This window comes from Dunckerocampus dactyliophorus, chromosome 20 (assembly GCF_027744805.1).
Source record: "Dunckerocampus dactyliophorus isolate RoL2022-P2 chromosome 20, RoL_Ddac_1.1, whole genome shotgun sequence".
NCBI lineage: Eukaryota > Metazoa > Chordata > Actinopteri > Syngnathiformes > Syngnathidae > Dunckerocampus > Dunckerocampus dactyliophorus.
This window is the reverse complement of record NC_072838.1, coordinates 61,464-84,070: the sequence shown is the minus strand read 5'-3', so window position 1 is coordinate 84,070 and position 22,607 is coordinate 61,464. Positions and strand designations below refer to the sequence as shown.

General features: G+C 46.5%; 1 protein-coding gene across 4 annotated transcripts in view; it reads right to left on the bottom strand.

Moving 5' to 3' along the window:
• Window positions 1-750: 750 nt before the first annotated feature.
• The window catches only part of LOC129173460 (fibrocystin-L-like), a 46,616-nt gene continuing 24,759 nt past the window's right edge, over window positions 751-22,607 (bottom strand). For all 4 annotated transcript variants that reach the window (XM_054764411.1, XM_054764412.1, XM_054764413.1 and 1 more), the window contains 35 exons: window positions 19,644-19,800; window positions 19,421-19,577; window positions 19,138-19,347; window positions 18,844-18,973; window positions 18,525-18,766; window positions 18,303-18,439; window positions 17,192-18,221; window positions 16,922-17,113; window positions 14,360-14,511; window positions 14,125-14,284; window positions 13,879-14,050; window positions 13,714-13,802; window positions 9,443-9,606; window positions 9,192-9,321; window positions 9,001-9,119; window positions 8,802-8,931; window positions 8,558-8,731; window positions 7,189-7,292; window positions 6,991-7,111; window positions 6,804-6,925; window positions 6,654-6,744; window positions 6,434-6,582; window positions 6,246-6,368; window positions 6,062-6,173; window positions 3,791-3,907; window positions 3,548-3,713; window positions 3,244-3,476; window positions 3,011-3,175; window positions 2,786-2,943; window positions 2,578-2,713; window positions 2,176-2,514; window positions 1,953-2,104; window positions 1,735-1,881; window positions 1,199-1,352; window positions 751-1,137 (listed from right to left, as the gene is read on the bottom strand). In XM_054764411.1, coding sequence (XP_054620386.1) covers window positions 917-1,137; window positions 1,199-1,352; window positions 1,735-1,881; window positions 1,953-2,104; window positions 2,176-2,514; window positions 2,578-2,713; window positions 2,786-2,943; window positions 3,011-3,175; window positions 3,244-3,476; window positions 3,548-3,713; window positions 3,791-3,907; window positions 6,062-6,173; window positions 6,246-6,368; window positions 6,434-6,582; window positions 6,654-6,744; window positions 6,804-6,925; window positions 6,991-7,111; window positions 7,189-7,292; window positions 8,558-8,731; window positions 8,802-8,931; window positions 9,001-9,119; window positions 9,192-9,321; window positions 9,443-9,606; window positions 13,714-13,802; window positions 13,879-14,050; window positions 14,125-14,284; window positions 14,360-14,511; window positions 16,922-17,113; window positions 17,192-18,221; window positions 18,303-18,439; window positions 18,525-18,766; window positions 18,844-18,973; window positions 19,138-19,347; window positions 19,421-19,577; window positions 19,644-19,800 — 6,355 coding nt within the window. In that variant the 3' untranslated portion in view covers window positions 751-916. The remainder of the gene's footprint in view (window positions 1,138-1,198; window positions 1,353-1,734; window positions 1,882-1,952; window positions 2,105-2,175; window positions 2,515-2,577; window positions 2,714-2,785; window positions 2,944-3,010; window positions 3,176-3,243; window positions 3,477-3,547; window positions 3,714-3,790; window positions 3,908-6,061; window positions 6,174-6,245; window positions 6,369-6,433; window positions 6,583-6,653; window positions 6,745-6,803; window positions 6,926-6,990; window positions 7,112-7,188; window positions 7,293-8,557; window positions 8,732-8,801; window positions 8,932-9,000; window positions 9,120-9,191; window positions 9,322-9,442; window positions 9,607-13,713; window positions 13,803-13,878; window positions 14,051-14,124; window positions 14,285-14,359; window positions 14,512-16,921; window positions 17,114-17,191; window positions 18,222-18,302; window positions 18,440-18,524; window positions 18,767-18,843; window positions 18,974-19,137; window positions 19,348-19,420; window positions 19,578-19,643; window positions 19,801-22,607) is intronic.

The window sequence follows — 22,607 nt, the reverse complement described above, 5'->3', positions numbered from 1 at the left end:
TTCGAAAATGTACATGACCTTACTTCGGTGTTGAAAAAAATCACTGCGAAGGGAGCCGCATCAAGGAGGCTGAAGAGCCGCATGCGGCTACGGAGCCCCGGGTTGCTGACCCCTGGTCTAGCAGAACACTCTCCATTTCAAAACAAAGCACATTATTGATGGCGTTCATGTTGCACGATTGCGCACTAGATTATGTAGGGTGGCCACAGGGTGGCGCCACTGAGTGCCAAACAAAAATGGATGCTGAGAATAAATAAAAATCCATCCATACATTTTCTATACCGCTTCTCCTCTTTAGGGTCGCGGGGGCATGCTGGAGCCTATCCCAGCTGACTTGGGACGACAGGCGGGGTACACGCTGGACTGGTGTCCAGCCAATGGCAGGGCACATATAGACAACCACTCACATTCATACCTATGGACAATTTAGAGTCTCCAATGAAGCTAACATGCATGTTTTTGGAATGTGGGAGGAAACCGGAATACCCAGAAAACCCCCACACACACACGGGGAGAACATGCAAACTCCACACAAAAATGCCCACGGGAGAATTGAACCCCTAAATAAAAATCATTAACGAATTTATTTGAAAGCACAAATAGAAAAAATACAAGACATCATAAGAAATGGCCAAGAAATAGATTAAAATCGTAAAAAATGACTTAAAAGTGACATAAGTGCAAAAAAAATTACCAGGAGAAAAGCACAACACTGGATTAAAATCATAAATTAATTTATTTAAAGCAGAAAAAAGCAAACAAAAACCTTCATAAAAAGAAAAGCAAGGAACTGGAAACTGAATGGATAAAAAAAAATCATTCAAATCATTTATTTAAAAGAGAAAAAAGCCACCCCCCCCACCCCCATAATAGGAAGAAAAGCACATTTTCTATAGAATATCTGATCTCATTGTTTCTAGCAGATGGGGATGTCTTCAGAGCAGCAGGCCACAGCCAAGATGACGCTGACCATGCAAAGGCTGCCGGGTGTCACCGGGATGCCGGACCCAAAGATGCTGTCATCCGGAACGGTCGGCAGGGTGGCGTTGGTGGGGGAGGGCGGTGTATCCCTGATGGAGAAAGACTGCGACATAGCGCGCCACTCATTCAGCGTGAAGACCATCGTCAGGTTCTCGCCTGTAGGAGAGAAGGGGTGTGGGTTACTGGGGGTCACTTTTGGCGAGGGGGGGTGACCTACCACTGCGGAGGATGGACAGGTCGGTGAAGTTGGCCCAGCAGCCGCTAAACAAGATGGTGGTGTTTCCCTCCAGGCCGTCCATGTCGTTGTCGTCGGAGTCCTTCAGGCCGGCCCTGACCGAGAGGGTGGTCACGCCCACCGAGACGCAGTCGCCCTAGAGACAGCAGCAGAGGTCAGCTAAGGTCACGCCTGATAGGCTGGCTCGGGTCATGAAGACGGCAAAACATAGGACATTTTTCAGTTTTTGTGGTTAATGTGATTTTATTGTTTATTTTTATTATTTTATTTCTGTGTTTATTTCTATCAATGTATTCATTCATTTTCATGTATTTTCAGTAGAATTTTATCTTTACATATTTTTTTAACCTGACATTCAAGTGTTGTGTTGTACCGTGCCTTTTCCAGAAACAACTTTCTTCAGACGACTGATTGGCTAAAATGTGCAATAAGGCGCCAGAGTGCCACCTGTTGCTCTGGCATGCAAATACAATACATTTTTCTTATTCCATGTTTTCTCGTGGACATGAGGTCTTCACCTGCTCATTCACCGCCATGAGACTGGGCTGCTGGTGCAGTAGACCCACATACTGGCCCGCTACAGGCTCCTTCATCAGCAACAGGTTCTCCACACTGGACACGTAGCTCACCTCAGGCTCCTCTCTCGTCACCTCAGCGGTTGCCACCTGGAATTCCATCAAGAAAAGTTGTGGGACATTGAAGCACCCAAGCAGAAGCTGCCGTGATCCAGCCTTACTTCATTCCATCCAGGGTCCGAGGAAGGAGGCGGGGGCGCCACGATGCCCATCGAGGACACGTTGAAGCCGATGGACTGGCCGAGGTGGCCGGAGACCGCTGCCCGACCCAGATCATTTGCGATGTTCCGCAACAACTGGAAGTCCTCCTCGTCTGAGAAGACACGGGAAGGATCGTAAGTGATCCTGCAATCCAGGTCCTAAACAAATTCCGCCCCCGCTCACCGTCGGTGTTGTTGTTGACCTGCTGGACCGGCGGGTTCTTGATCTCCACCTCCACTGTCAAACCCGTGGATCTCTTCCTGCGCCGCGAGTCCTCCCGGACGACTTTGGTGACCCGGATCATGTCCGAGGGCACCTTGAGGAACATGGCCAGGTTCTGGACCAGGTTGTCCCCAAAGAACTCATCATTGGTCATGGCCGGCAGCTCAAATGAGATGAAGAGGACTGGTGCGGTTCGGATCTCAACCGGTGTGGATCCTCTCACCAAGACTTTCAACATCTTGGAGGTCTGGTCGAAGAAGTTGGCGCCCATGATGGCGTTCAGCGCCGGGACGTATTGACCTGGAATCCAAAGATCTACGCTTTCAGCAGTGTCCTTTGGTTTCTTAGTAAGACAGTCTGCACCTTCAAAGGTGGGTTTGCTGAGGGTGTAGTCGCTGTTGTCAGCGTTCCACTTGGCGTTGATGGGTGCGATCAGTTGGTGGTCCACGTACACGTCCAACCTCTGCGGCATGGAGTAGAAAACAGACACCAGGACGCTCTGCGGGAAAAGCAAAGAGACTGAGATGAATCCACCTGGGAAGGAAGGAAGGAAGTGTGGACGACTTCTGACCTCAGATGGCTCAGCGTTGAGCATCATGAGGCGGAGCTTCTGAGGACTGACGCCAGTGAAGAAGATGTCAAAGGCGTGGTTGGTGGCCACGATGCTGTGGAAGAGGGACACCCTCCTTTGGCAGGTGTAGCCGGAACACCAACCCTGGTCCTGCGGGCCTAGGAACGCCAACATAACAGCATGAGACGCTTACTTTGACTAATTTGGATCGGGACGAGGTTCTACCGTTGATTAGGTCCACATAGCCTTGACCCAGCACAGCCACTGGGGAGAGACGTCTGGTCTCTGTGTCCGCATCCAGACTCTCGATGACTAGCATCCTGTAGTTGAGTCCGAAACATTTGTAGGACTGCCAGGTGCTCACATAAGTGCAATTTTCCCGGATCACACCTGAGGACAAAGTCGGTAAAAGTCAGTCTGGACTGCAACGTAGTCCTCTGGCCTCCTGACTTGTTTACCTTTGTGTGGGGCAATCTGCTCCACTGGGATGCGGCTCCCATTGTGGAACGTCAGCATGACTTTGGGGATGCGGTAGTCGCCCAGCCCCCTGCGAGGATCCCCTCCCCACTCGAATTCGGACTGCGGAATGACGGCCCCCACGGAACCCAGGAAGGAGCCGTCCAAGTCCTTCAGAAAGCTCTTCTTCTTGCCATCGCAGTCCATGTCCACGCAGTCGGCCGGGTTGACTTTGCTAGAGCACAAAGGACATTTGGGCATTAGAAAGAAATAGCGCTATCTGTTCCCAAACGTCGTGTTCTTTACCCCAAGTCAGCCCGGTGGATGAACACTTTGGCCTCCTTGGTGCTGTCGATGATCTTCAGGCCCCAAACCTGCACTGGGTGCTGCAAGTCCTCGTTCAAGGGGTTGGTGAGGAACATCACGTTACTCTCACCCGAGCAGACGTTTCTGAAGCCGACAAATGTGGAATCTGGATAGGGGATTGTGGGGGAGTTTTATCGTGTTCAACTCCTCTCTCTAATGTCCAGCATCAGGTTCTGAACTCACCGACCACTTTCATCAGGCCCTTGATGGCGTTGTAGTTGTTGTTGGTGTGATGCGGTTTTTTGGGAGCCGTGTTGTGCCCAGATCCAAACGTCGGCCAGCAGATCCCAGATCTGCCTCCTGGAGGGAGCAGACAAACACCACAGGCCACGTTCAGAAGCAGAACACATGTCTCCATTCCATTAACCGCATTCACTGCTGTGGCTGTAGGCAACCTCACGATGTATTAGTTTTGGTGAACCCCACAAGGTGGCAGTTTGAAGTCGTCACGAGCGGTCAGCACACAGCAGCTTTGTCTAGCATTGCGTGCGCTTTAAAATACTCAGCTGTTGGTGTGAAAGTTGCATGTGTTACTCGTGTCGTACTGTTGTTCGCGATCAACTTATCAGCACTAATAATGCTGACTTACTGCTGTTACAACACTGGTTCTTTTGCTGCTGTGCTGTAGAATATTTTGAATATGTGTCTCATCAGCATGTTGATATGTGAGGTGGAATGGATGATCTCAGCAAAGGAGAAGTGCTCACTATCACACATTTAGGCACATTTGTCAACAATATTGGACAGAAATGTGATATTTACATCTTTGAGTTCATTTCATAAAAAATGGGAGCATTGCGTTTATATTTTTGTTGAAATGCTCTTAAATTTACATGTTTCGCCAGGAAATAGCAAGCTCAAAAGAAGACAGCTTTTTTATGTGGAACAACTGACAGTTTGTGTGGATCTTGTGAATGATTGTGACTGAGCTAGGACTCAGTAATTAAAGTCTACACACGACTGCTTCATTGATTGAAAAACGAAACTTTTTCGTGCATGAAGCTTCTACTTGAGTTGGTAATTTGGCCGCTATGTGCAGTCAGATATTGACCAAGGGAGACAAAATGGGTGGCCGCTGGCCGCGTTGGACAGGTGACTGCTATACACAGGGTCTATAACATGTAAATTTGCTGCGGGGGATTTTTCAGTGGCTGCTATAGGCAGGTGGCCGTTCTATAAAGGTGGCCGCTAAGACAGGTTTGACTGTATATACGTATACAGTATATATATATGTATATATATATGTATATAAATATATATATATATATATATATATATATATATATATATATATATTTATATACACACACACACACACACACTTGGTTCTCTACTTACAAACATCCGACTTGCGAACATTCGGAGATCCGAACGCAAGCTGACTGGTCTATATTTTCATGTATTTTGTCGAAAATTGCGATATTTTGTCATTTGAATTTGTTAGAAAATGGTGCTCTACAGTGCTACCGTATCATCTACGAGGAGAAGAAAAGGAAGACCATCCAAACTTCCATTGAAAGCTTCTTCAAGCGTAGATCTGCTACTTCTGCACCGTCGTCACCAAGTGACTCGCCACCAATGCCGACACCTTCGTCTGCACCCTCGTCGCCAATTCCTTCCACCTCAGTAGTTTCCCCTGAACTACCTCTTTAGAAGAGTCTAACTATGACGATGATTTGTACTTTTTTCAATAACTCCTCCTCCACCAACGACGTATGCTCGACCACTCCTCTTCAAATGTAAATAACATTTATCATTACGTATTATTATATCATTTTTATTATTGTTTTTTTCATTAATTATCCTGGTTTAATATTACTACTACATCCAAACTCATATCTACATACATACACAAATACTGTATATGTATACACGTACATGTAGTACCTATATCATTGGTAATATTACCTTTTGTTCGACTTAAGAACAAATCGACTTGCAAATGGTCGTCTGGAACCAATTGTGTTCGTTAGGAACCTAGTGTATATATACATCTATATATGTATATATATATATATATATATATATATATATATATATATATATATATATATATATATATATATATATATATATATATAAGTTAAGGAATATATATAAGTTAAGGAAATTAAAAAACACTACTGAATGTACAAAACTACAGTGAAATATATAAAAGCATAAAACAATATTGTGCCTTTTCAGGTTGCTCCTAAGGGCTATTACAGCATTGGTTCTGTTTCTGTTGTGTTGTGAAATATTCTTGTTAAAAAATGACCATGTGGTACTTTACACTTTCTAATGCATTCCAAATTATTATTCAAGTTATAAAATTAGTTCTTATCTTTTAGTATTCACTTCCTCTATTGCCTCCATAAGCTTGTGTCTTACGCCCTTATATGACTCCCTACAAGCACTACATTCTCTTCAGGACTTTCTTGTGGTGATATATTAATGCGTTGAAGATTTGCCTACCATTGACAGGTCGGGGGGCTCGGTGGTCTTGGGTGATGGCGATGTTAAAGTCGCTGGTCGCCAGCGTGTCAGAGCAGTTGAAGTTGGGGCTGCTCCCCACGAGCAAGACATTCTGGGAAAAGAAAGCAGAGCAGCAGACGTTAAAAAGATGGTGAGCGGAGGCAAAGAGGGTGTAGTGTCTCACCTCCACGTGGACCCACTTATCATCGTAGGCGTGGCTGAGAGAGGGCGGGCCAAAGATGAGAGGCATGATGCCCATGCCGTTGTCCACCAGGGTCACATTGGCCACCATGATGTTCATGAAGCTCTGCAATGGGACGTGACACGTTTGACTCCAATGTCTAAAGAGGTGTGTAAAACTGATTTTCACACCTGGAAGTAGACACCATAGTCAAAGTTTTTCCAGAGGAAGAAGCTCCTGATAAGGGAGCACCCGGGCAGGCCGTCTTTGTTCATGTAGACTCCAAAAAGGCCGCCGTGAGCCTCGTTGTGAGCCCACTCCTCCTTGTCATTCGAGAAACCTGCACCAGTTTTTGTGTTAGGGCTTCTTAAGCTGAGGGCCGCATACATAAAAATGAAAGGATGGGCTCACCTGGACACTGCTCGCCATCGATGCGGTATGCGACGCGCTCGTAGCCCGCCACAATGTTATGCTGCAGGACGACGTCTACTCCCTCACTGACCTGACAGAAACAAACAAGTCATTAGTGGAAAGTCTGCTTTCAAAACATGTGAGATGTACCTCGACGGCCGCAGTCCAGTCGTAGTTGAAGGGCTCCTCCCTGTCCTGGTAGGATCCGGGCCACAAGCTCAGGGTGACCAGGTTTCTCCTCAGGATGTTGGCCCTGCCCCAAACTCTGATTCCTGCAAAAGCCTTCGCGTTAACACCTGTTAAGAATGGCTTGACATGAAAACAAATGTAGGCTTACCCTCGCCCACCGTGTGGTGGATGACGTTGTCGTCAATGGCGATGCCCTCCGTTCCGAACACGCCGATGGCTGGAGAGAAGCCGCTGTGGAAAGCACAGCCCTGAATGTATGACTCATTGCCCTGCCGAGAAACACAACATTCATTCCTCCCCCTCAATAGTCAGCATTATTATGTCTGTGGGGTGCAATGTTTCTCACCTGTCCCAGGTTGAGGAAGGAAACAGAATATCTTGGGTCATATTCCTCGTTCCAGCCTTCCTGACCCGAGTGGTAGAACTCCACATTCCTGATTTGAGCTTTGCCTTCAGGAACAAAAACAAAACAATCACATTTGTCTTTAATAAAATGACCACTACTTAGCGTTACATTGTTGTATGTTTCCCACAGATCTGGACCTATCCCAGCTGCATTGTCCAGCTGCCTCCCGGCAGATACTGAGATGTTCCCAGGCCAGCAGGGAGACATAGTCTCTCCAACATGTCCTGGGTCTTCCCCCGAGGCCTCCTACCGGTCGGATGTGCCCTGAACGCCTCCCCAGGGAGGCGTCCAGAAGGCGTTCCAAATGCGCAAGCTATCTGATCTGGCTCCTCTCAATGCTCTCAATACTGTTGACATCGACATCCACCTCCTTCAATTGTAGGAAGATAGCAATCTGTTGCTTCTTTGAGGGAACATCTTGACTTGGGTGTGATTTGGAACCCTGTGAGGACCACATCATTCATTCGTGCAATCTGATCCATCTCGTCAATTAAGTTTTTCATTTGCTCCTCAAGGGTGGTGCGAAAGGCAGCATTATCCTTCAATAGTGCCTTGATGTCATCCTGTAGAATGTTGATATCATTGCACAATACTCTATTTTCTTCCGTGGGGTCTTTAGCGTCCTTAAGATCAGTACATGAGGTGGCTTCCATAAGGTTTATAGCCTCCTTGAGAGCAGTGCGCAAGGCAGCATTATCTTCCAATAATGCCCTGATATCATCCTGCAGAACCCGGACATCCTTGAATAATGCTGTATTTTCTTTACGGTTAAGAGCAGAGCGCAAGGCAGCATTGTCATTACACAGTTCCTTAATATCGTCCTGCAGAGCCTTGATATCTTCCATTGGGTATTTAACCTTCTTAAGAGCAGCACTCAAGTCTGCATTTTCATCTTGCAACTTCTTGACTTCTTTTCTTAGTTTTTTTGATAGCCTTGCTCTGTGCTCTATTTTCTTTCATAATGTTTGTGATAGACTTACTCTGTGCTCTATTTTCTTCCATAATGTTTGTGATAGACTTGCTAATTTCTTCCATAATGTTTGTGACACCATTGTGACTTCATAGAGGTTGTTGTAATCACGTTTAACTTCTATTTTCAGAAACGATATAGCCTTCCTTGCAGCTGTATATGAAGCAGAATGTTTCTCTGCCATTGAATGCAGATTCTCAATTGCTTGCATTGTTTGTGGTAGAGTAATGTCTCTACTCTCGAAGCAACTGTTTAAGTTTTCTGTTATCTTATTAAAAGCATTTTTCAAATCCAAGGTTCCAAATTAAGGATGAAAGCTAGATTTTGCACCACACGCACCTTTATAGCTGATTCCGTCTACGAAGAAGGTTCCGACCAGTAGTCTGGCACCAAACGATTCCTCCATCATGCCACCGTACTCCTGGCCGATGATCTTGATGTTTCTGCTCAGGAGTCCAACATCTGCCGCCAGCGTGTAGGAGAGCAGTGTTCCTGAGACGGCATGAGTCTCACCTGGGTGACAACAACGTGAAGAGTCATCGACATGTCTGGCGCCGCTCCGGTTCACCTTTGCCGAACTGACCGATGTGAGTGTGGGTCAGAGATCGGCTCAGGGTCAGCACGCGGCGGTCGGCGGACACGTCGGCGATCTCCCGCTTCTCGGTCTCCCACGCGCTGTAGCCGGTGGTGGAGACGACCACCTCGTCTCCCACCTAGCAAACATCACGGTGACGTAACGGTGCTGGAAGAAGAAGGTCCAAATGAATTAGAGCCGGACATACCTTCCAGTCGACGGCCTCCGATAGAGTCAATGTACTGGACCCGGCGTCGGCGGTGGCTGCCAGTTTGGTATGGTACACGTCATGCGGCTGTCCGTAGAGCTCCAGGGTGCCAAACACACCTGAAGGGGAGGAATTTTGTATCCTCAGCATCCTTCAGTAGCTTCACTCAGAGGCTTCTTTAAAAATCTCACCCAGGACTTTGGATCCCTGGTTGGGTCCATTTGGTAGAAGCCAGTCAGGGGTGTGATGGTCCCCCCTCAGTCTGATGTGAAGTTCCCCATTGAAAGGCTTGTCCTCCCATCCAGCCACCAGCCTGCCGCCCTGAAACGCAACATCAAGACTGAATGTGAAGCAGGGGAGAACTTCTAGCCTTCTCTGCTAGCTATTAGAAAGAAGGCACTCTCCAGGGTAGCACTGGAAACTAAGCTTTGTGTGCTGAGACCTGGACGGAGATGTAGACCGCATCTATGACAATGGTGTGGTTCTGAGGTGCCGACTGAGCTGGTCGGCTGGACGAGCTGTTTGAGGGTTCCGGGATCTCCAGAACGCCATTTATTGTCAGCTTGTTGAGGGGAGGTGTGTCACTGTCCAAGACCACCCACTTTCCTGAGGAGACACATGCGCTGATGATAGATATGAAGATAATACTACTTATTGTAGGCCTGCATGACAAGATACAGTATTGCAACACTTGTGACCATGTTAGCACTATTTGACTCATGTCAGGTTCATACATTATGTTATAACTAGGGATGTCAAAGTTAACGAGATAATAACCAGTTAACAGATACTCATTTTTTTGAGGCGCGATTAATGTGCGCACGTCCTGTTTGACCCTCGGCCCGCGATGGTGAGGAAACGCAGCGGCGTGGCAGCTGATGTGACGTCAGAAAAGGGAACAAATATTGATGAGAAATGGAGAAAGAAAAGAGTATAGTAGGGTAAAGTAAAGGGTAAAGTAGTACTTTCTGTGCATTGTGGGAGACGATGCCTTGCAAAGTTAAATGGTGCCTTCAAGGATGGTGGAAGTTTCTATGAGGTAACTATGGACCAAATGCGATTAAAAAAAGTCCACCACCATAGTGCCCGTACCCAAGAAGAGCAACGTGACCTGCTTAAATGACTATCGCCCTATAGCACTCACTTCTATTGTTATGAAGTGCTTTGAAAGACTAGTCATGACCCACATCAAAAAGAGCATCCCGGCGGCAACTGTGGACCCTCTACAGTTTGCATATCGCCAGAACCGGTCCACGGATGATGCAGTCAACACTGCCATCCACACAGCCCTTTCTCACCTACAGGGCCAGGACACATACGTCAGAATGCTATTTATAGACTATAGCTCTGCTTTTAATACAGTCAGCCCCCACAAACTCACTAATAAGCTCCTCACACTTGGCCTGTCTCCCTCCCTCTGTAACTGGGTGTTTAACTTTCTCACAGGCAGACCCCAGTCAGTCAGAGTCCACAACCGCACATCCAGCTCTAGAATTGTGAGCACTGGGACCCCACAGGGGTGTGTGCTGAGTCCACTCCTCTACACGCTCTTCACCTACGATTGCGTGGCCTCCCAGAACAACACCAGCATCATTAAATTTGCGGATGACACTACAGTCATCGGACTGATCACTGGTGGTGTTGAAACATCATACAGAAGAGAGGTGGCGGACCTCATAGCTTGGTGTCGTGATAACAATCTCCTTCTCAATACAGATAAGACTAAAGAGATGATCATCGACCCAAGAACAAGGGAAAAGGAGCCACATAGACCCCTGTTTATTGATGAGACTGAGGTGGAGAGGGTGAAAACCTTCAAGTTCCTTGGCACACACATCAGCGAGGACCTCACCTGGTCTCACAACACCCAACAAATTCTGAAGAAGTCCCAAAGGAGACTGTACTTCCTGAGAAGACTGAGGAAATTTGGCATGTCCACCACAATCCTGAGTTGCTTCTACAGATGCACTATCGAAAGTGTCCTTACCGCCTCCATCACTGTTTGGTACGGTAACTGTACAACACGTGACAGGAAGGCACTCCAGCGGGTGATCAAGACCTCACAGAACATTGTTGGGGCAGCCCTCCCCTCACTGCAAGACATTTATAAATCTAGAGTCCTACGAAGAACACACAACCTCATCAAGGACAGCACACATCCACAACACTCATTATTCACACTCCTACCATCAGGCAGACGCTACAGGAGTTTGAAGTCCAGGACCACAAGGCTGGCAAACAGCTTTTACCCACAGGCCATCAGGCTTCTCAACGAAGCACTCGCACACGCCGCACGCACACACTCATAGCACTTTATTTATTTATTTATTTATTTATTTGTTTGTTTGTTTGTATTATTTGCTTGTATTAATGTCTCTTCTGTTGTTGTTGCTTAATTTATTGGTATATATGTTTATGTGTTTATGTTTCTTATGTTCTTATTCTTTCATTTGTTTTATTTCTTTTCTTGGGAGAATGAACAGAATAAGATTTTCATTGCATGGTATAACTGCTGTTTTACTATGCACATGACAATAAAACTCTCTTGTATCTTGTATCTTGTATCTTGTATTAATTGCGATTAAATATTTGAATCGATTGACATCCCCAATTATAACACTATTCTTCATGATGTCTTGCCAGGTGCTAGCATGCTAACTCTTAGCATTGTTAGCAATTTAGCCACTATCCTGTTTCAAAATTGTATATACCTACATAGAATGAAGTAAACTTCCTATAGAACTGACGTTGGACTTTGTAGCTTGGTGCTAGCATGATAACTGTTAGCATTATTGGCAGTTTTGCCATTATCCTCATTAGAAATTGTTTATATCTACATAGAATTGAAGTAAAATCACTATAGAACTGCCTTAGTACTTTCGGCACTATCTAGGAAGGTGTCAGCATATTAACTCTCAGCATTGTTAGCAATTTAACCATTATACTCTTTTGAAATTGTATACTCTGATGTACTTGTAGAATGTAAGTAAAATCACTATAGCCTTAGTACTTTCTGCGCTAAGTGCTAGCATGCTCGTTCTTAGCATTGTTAGCAGTTTAGCTGCCTCTTTTTAACTCGCATATACCTACATAGAATGATGTAAACTTACTATAGAACTGCCTTTGTACTTTCTAGCTAGGTGTTAGCATTGCGGTTATTTCAGTCATGTAAACATGTAAATATTTACATGGCATGATAGTAATATAGAAGTACATGGCAACTTTCTGTAATCTTAGTGCCATCTTTTTAGTGATTTTAGCTGTTACTTCCATATTAACCCTTTAAGCACCAAAGTTGCAAAATTGCGACAAGCAACGCTGCTGAATTCAACAATCCATTTGTGCAAATATGATGCTTCGTGTAGTTACTGTTTTACGCCAGGAGATGCCAGACATCTGTAACTTCAATCTGAGCAACATTTGTGGGTTTGTTCATTTGTAAAGCTTAAAAGTTTATTGAGTGTGCGTGGCAGCATGACAGCTCGCCATGACAGTCCACATGCGGCACATACCGGAGCTGATGCTTTGCAGGAGCGGACATGGTGTGTGCAGCAGGGGTGGTCAAAACACTGCTAAAGGTGAAAAAGGGGGCTAGCAGAAATGTAAAAAAACGTGGAAAGTGCACTGCTAATAGCGGCGGAGGCAGCAGTGGTGATGTCAATGGCTGTGTTTGCATGAGAGATGAGGAAGAGTATTACAAGTGGATCAGAGATTTTGATGAGCCTGGCGGGTATCGTGGAGACAGATCTGACCATTTCTGAGCCTGGTGACGCCATAATATGCAAATTAGATGAGTACTTTTTTCTTCCCATCACAAACTTTGGGTCATACTGATGACTTTTCTCATTTACAGTATGCCTTTATCTCGAACTATTTCAAGCTACACTGCGTCACAATGAGCTCCAGCTAAAGAGAAGTTTTATGACACCCCCATTAGCAGTGTAGTACCGTATCAGATCTGTGATGAGGAACGTAGAGAGTTTGGCCTCTAAAACGATATGCATTCAAAAGGGTAATGTATTTGCATTACAAAAATACCTCCTCAAAAAAAAAATCATACCTTAGAAATCACTTTGTGTTGCATTTGTCCCACACCTTTTGGGGGTCCCAAAACCTCCCGAAAGGCACTGTCCCCTGTCCATTCTTGCGTATGTGATGAAGATGCCCGCATCTACTTCCGCGATGGAGCATGACGGCCATCTTGTTTACGTGTGTGTTCCACAGCGAAAGGAGACGCGAGCATCTTCATCACATATACAAGAATGGAGAGGCAACAGTGTGCAGGGATACGGCGGGAGACAAACCATTTGTGAGGTCTGATTTTTTTGAGGAGGCATTTTTATGAGGCATATGTATTACTCTTTTGAACGCATATTTAACGCATATAAGACAAACTCTTTATTTAAATCACCTAGCAACTAAGCAGAACTACATTCCTCGTCACAGATCTCCCACCAGAACCGGACTCACGGGACCAATTGGCGGTGTAAGTCACTGCTAATTTACTACAATGCTGCTACAACTTCATGTCAAAACATCCGAACTATCCCTTTAAGATTCTATGGTTATCGGCACAGTTTCCTTCTTTTGCATCTCTGGTGCCCCCTAGTGGCAGGGTTGCGTTGCTGTTATGATGCGTGATGGTTGCGTAGTACAATACAGGTTACATCATGTCAATGATTACACTATAATAGGTTAGTTCACTGACGTTACCTGATGGGACGACCACATCAGCCCCATCTGCTGGCACACTGAAGTTGTTTTCAGCAGAAGTAGCCCAGAAGGAGGCATTGGACCACAGGCTAAAAAGAACAACAATAATCCCTTCAGAAACTAACGTCTGAAGAATATTCCCAACAACAATTAAGTTTTTGGTACATGAAGTCGTCAGGCCGGCGACTGGGTAGCGGGGGGAGGGTGGCCGGCGGAGGCGCCGTGGGCGGAATACAGTCGGTGTAGAAGCAGCGGTAGACCTTGAAATTGACCTCTACGTCCAGCACGGACGGGTCCACACTGTTGCGACGCCGGCGCTGGCTCGTCTTCCCAGACACTGCAGTGGGTGAGGAGTGCCTTATGAACTATAAACCTTCACACAGAGACGCTACAAACAAAAAAAGGCCTCACCGATGTAAAAGAGGTTGTTAGTGCTGTTGTCAAAGTGCCAGTCGCCATTGCTGTTGGCACTGAAGCTCAGTGGCGATGATGAGCCATCCCTCTCGTCGATGATGCGGAACTTGTCCGGACTCTGCGTTAGGTTGTGGTTGATGATCACGTACTGATCCGCCTGCGTGCCAGAAAGGTGTCAGCGAACACGGTGCCATGATTGATGAACATGCAGGAAAGATGTTGGAAAAAGCACCTCAAAGCCGTAGAACTTTGCCTTGTAGCTGATGTTTGTTAAGTGGTCGGCGTTCTCAAAGTACCAGGTGTATGTGTCCCCTGAAGGCAGCATGGCCATCCAGCCCAACGGATGAGTCATTCTTTTCTTCAAATAGGGAACAGCGCTGGAGCCTTTAAAAACACACTATTATTTTTTTATGGCACTACATCTGCACAATGTTTGTTTTCATTTTAATTAGCATTGTCCATCCTTCCACTTTTTCATTTAAATGGCACCAATAGACTGCAATGCCGTAACCAGAAACCACGACTGGTGTGTAGTTCCTCAATCCCACCACTGATCAGCACGCTTTGTATGAGACTTTTAATGTTAATGACTTTTAAAGTTAAACAATATTGTCTGGTTTTTAGGTGAAGCTAACTCACGTGAAACAACTTAGTTTGTCAATGTGCCAGCACTGATGCCACATCCATGCTAATTATGTGTCAGCGTAGGTCTTGGAATGTAACTTTTTTTGTCATTTAAAATGTTTTATGTTGTCAGTGTTCCAGCATTGTGACCAAATTTGGAATCAGTGAGCAAAGAAGTTGTCACCAAACAACAAGGTAGGCCCAATCTGCATGTATTTCCTGATATTACGTACCTGTTCTTCGATTTGATTGGCAAAGTATGCAATTTCTGAATGGCAGACAAGATTAAACATAAACTTGTAAATCCAGCTCATGATTTCATTATGTGAGCAGGTCTGCCTCGCAGCGGGGCTGGGCAATGTAACCATATTTTTTAAATATCGATATTTCATACTTGTGTGCCTCCATTGCTGAGGCAGACGATCGGAGCTGTGGCCGCAAGGTGGTCAATGCCAGTCGTGGCGGCAAGCCCCGAACCCGATGGTGGACACCGGAGGTCAGGGCTGCCGTCAAGCATATCTGCCTATCGAGCATCGATGGCTTGTGGGACTCCTGAAGCAGCTGATAGGTACCGGCAGGCCAAGCAGCACAAGGCTTCGACGGTGGTCAAGGCAAAAACTCAGGTGTGGGAAGAGTTCGGTGAGGCCACGGAGCACGACTTTTGGTCGGCCTCAAAGATGTTCTGGCAAACCATCCGGTGCCTCAGAAAGGGGAAGCAGTGCCTGGTTTTCTGACCTTGACTGAGCAGCAGAGAAGAAGAGAAGCAGAGCCTGAGGACAGGAAGGTGGACAGTTCCATCACCGTGGCTGAGGTATCTGCGGTTGTCAAAACGCTCCCCAGTGGCAAAGCTCCGGGTGTGGACCAGTTTCACCCAGAATTCCTCAAGGCTCTGGATGTTGAGGGACAGTATTGGCTGACATGTCTGTTCAACATTGCGTGGAAATCGGGAACAGTACTTCTGGATTGGCAGACCGGGTGGTGGTCCCCCTTTTCAAGAAGGGTGAGCAGAGGGTGTGTTCCAACTATAGGGGGTTCACACTCCTCAGCCTCCCTGGGAAAGTCTATTCCAGGGTGCTGGAGAGAAGGGTACCACTGTTAGTCCAATCTCGGCTACAGGAGGTGTGCAATGTTGTTTTGGTCCTGGTCGTGGAACACTGGACCAGCTCTACACCCTTGAAAGGGTACTGGAGGGTACATGGGAATTTGCCCAACCCGTCTACATGTGCTTTGTGGACTTGGAAAAGGCATTAGACCGTGTCCCTCGCCGTGTCCTGTGGGGGGTGCTCCGGAAGTACGGGATTGGTGGCGCTACTACGCGCCATTGAAACTTCCTCTAGTCGTTCATATGATGCACACAGAGCAACCTTATGATCTGTCTCCTTTCTGCTCCGTTCTTCTCCATTCAGGCGCACTCGTATCTGTGAGTGTTAGGTGCTAATATTTTTCAGTTTTATTTATGTCCCCCCATGACAATTGGTATGCACCTGGAGGTACACCACTATGAGAACCTAGGCGGCATATAATTGTTAACACAAAATTCACTTCAGTGAGTCACTTACAAGAACTTGACTCAGTAAAATGAATCAAGTTTGCCATCACTGCCTCAAAGTCAAAAGTATTTTACTCACTGATACACGTCTCCTTTAACTCGTACACTTACTCAGCCCTGCTACCACTCGTAAAATTAAAAAAAGAAACCAGGCAACATGTCAGGGGAGCCTTGTTGCACTCGTGCGAGCTTAAGTGCATGAACTCCATGACAGGTAACTTGTGTGAATCAAGTACCCGATTCACAAATTGTCACGCATGTGTGAGTTTCTCCAGATGCGCTTTGTCAGTAAAAGGAAGTTTCCCATCACCAGTCAGGAGATTTGTATTTTAATATGCTTTTGTACCGGTTTCCATGTTCTCCCTGTGCTTGTGTGGGGTTTCTCCTGGTGGCCCGGCTTCCTCCCACATCCCACGAGCGTGTTGGACTAATTTTAGACATTAAATTGTCAATAGATGTGAATGTGGGTGCGAATGCTTGTTTGTCTATATGTGTCCTGTGATTGGCTGGTGACCAGTCCAGGATGTACCCTGCCTTTGCCCAAAGTCACCTGGGATAGTTTTGAGTTCACCTGCGACTCAAATGAAGACAAGGGGTGTAGAAAATGGATGGATTTTATACCATGCGAGTTGCTTAAGATTATATCCTTGGCATTCAGGGAGGATGGTGAGGGATTGTTGAGAGCCAAACGATGGAACTTCACGGTGTGGTCACACAAAGCGGCGGGGAAGCCCAGGCTCCACTCGGCGCTCTCGGAGCAGTGTGCCGGGTCAAGCAGTCCGGTCAGAGGCACCACTTTGTTGTCAGGGTTTCCTGAAGAGCAAAGTGGCAACGTCAATACAGTGAAGTGAAGAATAGCTTCAAACTTCACCTGAATGTCTTCTAGGGTACCAGTGAGGGAGCCGTCCGTGTCCACTAGTTCGACCTCGTGCTCCCACCTGAGGCCAGCCTTGTGGGCTGAGTTGAAGAACTGGATACCTTCAAACCTGACAGCCCAGCCACCGCAGCGATCCACACACTTTCCGTCGATTGAAGCCACCCCGATAGCTGCGCAGGTGCCACGATCAAAATTGATGAATTTGGTGCCCAAGACACTCATTCCGTCATCCAGTGGTGCGATGACGCCGCGGTGAGTGCAGAAGTTGTCTCCCAGCCCCAGGGCGTCCAAGTGGCCCACTATGGTGGAGTTAAACACGCCTGCTCCACCGTCTGGTCCGAACGAGGCGACCGTCGACTGTATGATGCGTTTGCATTCGATCCCGGCTTTCTGGTTGTTGACCATGACGAAGTTTGTGAACTGCACAGCGCCCACATTGACCCACTCAGCTCCTTTCTCACAGTTCCAGGTGGTGAGGGAACGGAAGACAGCAGGCTCGGGTGTCTTGGAGCGGCAGCCGCCCCCCTCCATCGGGAAGAAGTCTTGGAAGATCCAAAGACCGAACCAACCCTGAGAGTGCACCGTGTTGTTGAAGAACTCCCCGAGGGGAACCTTCTTTTGGCAGATGTTTGGGTCGTAGGACGGGCCGTCGGGGTGCTCGTGCATGCGGTACCAGAAGCCAAAGTGGGTGCCTCCGGCTGCAGTGTTGTGCCGAATTATGTTGTTGGGATTGGTGACCCAGTAGGCGGCGGGGGTGACGTCGTCGTTGAGCAGACTGGTGCTCTGCTTGACAAACACAGCCAGGTTGTACTGAAGGATGTTCTCCGTTTCGATACCGTCCTCGATGAAGAAGGCCCCCCCCATGATGTCATAGATGATGTTGTGCTCCACCAGCAGCCGGTGCGTGTTGTGGATGGTCACGGCCCTGTTGTACGTCTGATGTATGGAGCAACCACGCACATACGACTTGTACTGCAGGTCTCCCACCAGATGCCAGTGGATGGGGTAACGACCCAGCCTGAAGGCCTGTCCTGCATGGAAAATCTGCACCACGGACCCAAACCACGTCAGCTTTTAACAGCAAAATGACTCACTCACCCTGCCTGTTACATTTAAGTTACTTACTTCAACATATGACAGCCTGGCCATGGCAAGATTCTCATTGGGTACAGGTGGATGGACCATGATGCAAGCGCCAAACTCATCACTTCCGGTCTCCTCTCCAAACCTTCCCTGGAAGCATGTTTGTGTAGCGAATTCTCCTGCAGCACACAGGCAGAAGACACCACAGTGATCATTGTCATGTTATTACAAGATTATTGTAGCAAGATAAAAGTGCAATGATACCTGGGTTAAAACCATCTGGGCAGGCCTCAACTTTCTCCTGCCACTCTACATGCCGGGAGCCTCGCACCATGACGTTCCTGGTCAGGAGACCCACCTCTGCCCGGGCTTCGAAAGGCGTGCCGTCCGGCAGGGTAACAGCCACCGCAAGGTGAGAGTACTCGAGGGCTTTGGTTAGGGTGATGGTCATGCCATCTGCTGACACGCTTGCAATGATCCTCACTTCGTTTTCTCTCTGGCTGAGCCTAGAAGATGACCACTTTTGAGATGAAATCGCTCATAACTTGCAAAAAGGCCCCAGGAAGTGAGACAGCTATTCTACCTGTGGCCGGTGGATGCAATGACTATTTCATCTCCCACTGCCCACATCACCGACTTCATCAGGGTCAGCGTGAAGGATCCGCTTTCTGCCGTCTGAGCCAGGTGGGTCCAGATGACAGGAACTGGTTTACCTGGAGAGGACAAAGAATGGACATTGACCGGGGAAGTAAGATGGAGAGGAGTGACGGACTCAGGACCAATACCAAACCCACAATCTTAAATATGACACTTATAGCCGCCCCCAGACCTGCATGGGTGTGGATGTTAAAAACCATCCACTCTTTTGTTTTCCTACCATGCAGGTCCAGCGTGCCCTTTCTGACACCCAGTGTCTTGGTTCCATACACAGGAACTTCCTGAGACTGTAGATGTCCGTGAAGCGTGATGATGGCTTTGTGCTGGAACGGCATCTCCACCTGGCCAACCTGCAGCCATCCCCCATCAGTAATGAGGATGTTTTCTGCCTGCAGCTCTATGTCAGCCTCATCAAACACCAGAGAGCCTCCTGAATGCAAACACGCAGCGGGTTAGCATTTTAATAAGAGGCCCAGTGTGGATGGAGTCTTCTTTTTGTGCACCTTGAATAAGAAGCATTTTGAGCACGGGTGTGTTGGTGTCCAGCAGTATGGTCTGTCCTTTGGTGATAACAACAAACGAGCCCGTCTCTGGTGGAGACAGCCCGCCCCACGTGAACTTGGACGACCAGACGTCAATGTAGAAGAAACTTGTGTTGTCCTAAAGATAACAGTAAGGGATGAACACATTGACCTGTCAGGGCTTGAATGAGAGTCCAACAAGTACCATCTTGGCGATGCCCTGGTCTCTGATGCTGACTCGGATTTTGGTCTCCTGAGATTGCGGCTGGGCATTGGTGACGCACTCGATGTGTGTGTCGTTGGCGGACTGGACGTCGCACACGGAGCCTGCGATGGTCACGTTCACCTCGCTCAAGTCCGTGCTGAAACACAGGAAGTTGACATTCACTCAAGGTGGAAAGAGAACACACAACATCGAGTAAGTAGACAAAATGTATACAGGAGGTTCTCAGTTTACCTCGTGCTACCACGTTGCGTGCTTGCGAACTCACTCCCATAAGTTATTTAACAGCTTAATTTTGGTCCGTAAACACACCTTACGCACTGAGGAAGAATAACATCGCCTTTTAGTTCACTTTTTTGCACCACTTGACCACGGCGTTAAAGATAAAGATCACTGACTGCTAATGAATGCTGGAGGCGTCATGGATTCCGTGCACTGTTACAAGGAGATCTGGGAGAAGAGGAGGTTATCGTCCTACAAAAGCCTGGGACAATATTTTCAGAAGGTAGGACAACCAGAGGGATAAGATATGTTAAGACATGCCTTTGTTTGTCCCAAAGGGGAAATTTGTCCTGACTTCAATTCAAACTCAGCTTCTGTCACCTTTTATTACTACTAGTCAGTGGCTGCAATGTTAAGTCCTCAATCTACTGAGTACAAGAAAAGACATCTGTACTGCACTAAATAGAACAGGGGTCACCACAACGGTGCCCACAGGTACCAGGTCGTCAATAAGGACCACATGAGTCGCCTGCCAGCCTGTTCTAAAAATAGATCAAATATCACCAGTGAGTTGCATAAAATTTTTTTGGGTTGCTATTGAGGTTGAAATCACACTTACAGAAAAACTGGAAAAGACAATATCTAAAAAAACACTTTAAAAAATTGTACAAAAGACTGTTTTAGTAGTGGCTCTTCTCTTTTGTTCCTTTAAGTCAGCGGTTCACAAATAGTGCGGTGGGCCCCCTGAGGGAAGGCATAGTGAACTGTCAGGGGGAGGTGACAGGCAGAGTAGTACTTTCAGTGTTAGTGCAGACCTGCCAACATGTACAAATTTATCTTACACTACGTGCAATTTGACTCCTGAATACGCTTGTATGCTTCACTGCTCTCCGTTTTGTTGCATTTTCCTGCTTTCAGTTTCAAGTTCAGAGTACAGATAAATACATAGATACCAGTTTCTCAATAGTATTTCCCTTGGGGGACAGAAAATAATTGAGAACTACTCCTTTAACTTAACATGTAATTAAACGTAGCTCCGAATTATGACACTAGATGGGCACCTGAATGCACCAGCCGCGCAGCTTTCACAGTTTTTGTTGCAACACGGACTTTGCTTTTTAACGTTCAACTAACAGTGTGCGTCTCTCAACATGAATAACCTGGTTATTTCTCATTCGTTCAATGCTAGACGCTGTTCGCACCGTGTTGTGATATTGTATTGTGTTGTGTGCCTTAAACAAACAAACATTGCTGAAGAAGTAAGGCATCCATCTGGATGTAGACATTCCCTTCTTTGGACTGCACTCGCCTGGACAAAATTGCTGTCTTGACCCGACACCCTGAATTATTGCTGCCCAGCGTTAAACACAATTACAGCCCTCATTGCAAAAATCCATCCATCTATCCATTTTCTGTGCCGCTTACCCTCATTATATGGTGGAACCTATCCCAGCTGACTTCGGGCGATCATTACAAAAATCTTTAATATAAATGAACTCTGGCCTAGTAAAGTTCAAAGGTCAGTGTTGTGTGCATGACCAAAACGTAGCGTTTGTGGAGATCATGCAAACATGGTGGAAACAAGCTAGTGGGCGCAACAAAAATGAGTAGATGAATGACCCCCAAAAAGATGGCAGAAAAAGAAAGAAAAGATCTATTTTTCATGATGAATGGGAGGAAGCGCACAACGTGGAGAGACATTTCCCAACTTGTCACACAAGCTACCATGCTAACAACTCACAGGGCAGGGCACTATGAGCAAGGAAGCTGTGCAAACAGCAGTCTTTTTTCACAAGACCGGACAAAGCTTAGAAAAGCAACCAAAGCCTCTTTTAGAGCTACGCAAAAGAAAAAGAAGGCCTTTTCAGACAGGAGGTTGTCAAAGAAGCAATGATGCTAATGGCTAAAACTGTACTTGAAAACGAAAAATATGAAACTGATGCAATCTCCACTCTCTGAGGTGTTCAACTGTAATGGTAAGAAGAGGGATTTATTATTTGTACAATGATGGTGCAAAGTAATTCAGGATTTGTGATAAAAATGTTAGTGGCAAGTGAAAATGGGATTTCCTATAACTGTTGTAGAAGTGATCATTTGAAAAAAAAACACTTGCACTAAGAGAAAATCTAGAAATAAATTGTGGCATATTGATATTTATCTGTTTCTTCAATCGTTGTTGTTATTTATTGTGAGAAATCATGAACATGATCAGTGACTCACTGCAAGTCTGTGAAGGCATCTAAACTGCGTTCTGACTGCTGATTGGATGAGCAAGGGAAGGGGAGGTAGGCTAGTTGGTGAGTCTCACTGGAGAGAAAAAAGTTGACCGAGTTTGGAGTTGAGTTTGAAGCAAGTTACTGAAGGGTAAAATAAAAATATAGGATTTTTATAACGAGAAGTGCGCTGTAGCTATGTGTTGGGAGCCCGTGACACGCTAATCGCAGAGGTGATGACTCCGGGAGAGGCGGATAGTGTGCTGCGGGAGCTGACGGTGTCACCCCACCTGTGACTGCTGTGAGGCGGGGCACAACAATACGTTTCACTTTTACGTCTCCAAATACCAGTCCCTACATTTGTCGCCATTCCCTTTATAAGAATAGCATCTATTCTTCGAATTAAAAAAGAAACAAGAAATGATTGAGAAAATGAATGGCTCCCTCTGCAAAGACGGTCAAGGACAGGCTCAATTGAATGGTTATTGATGGCAATTCAGCACAGGCATAA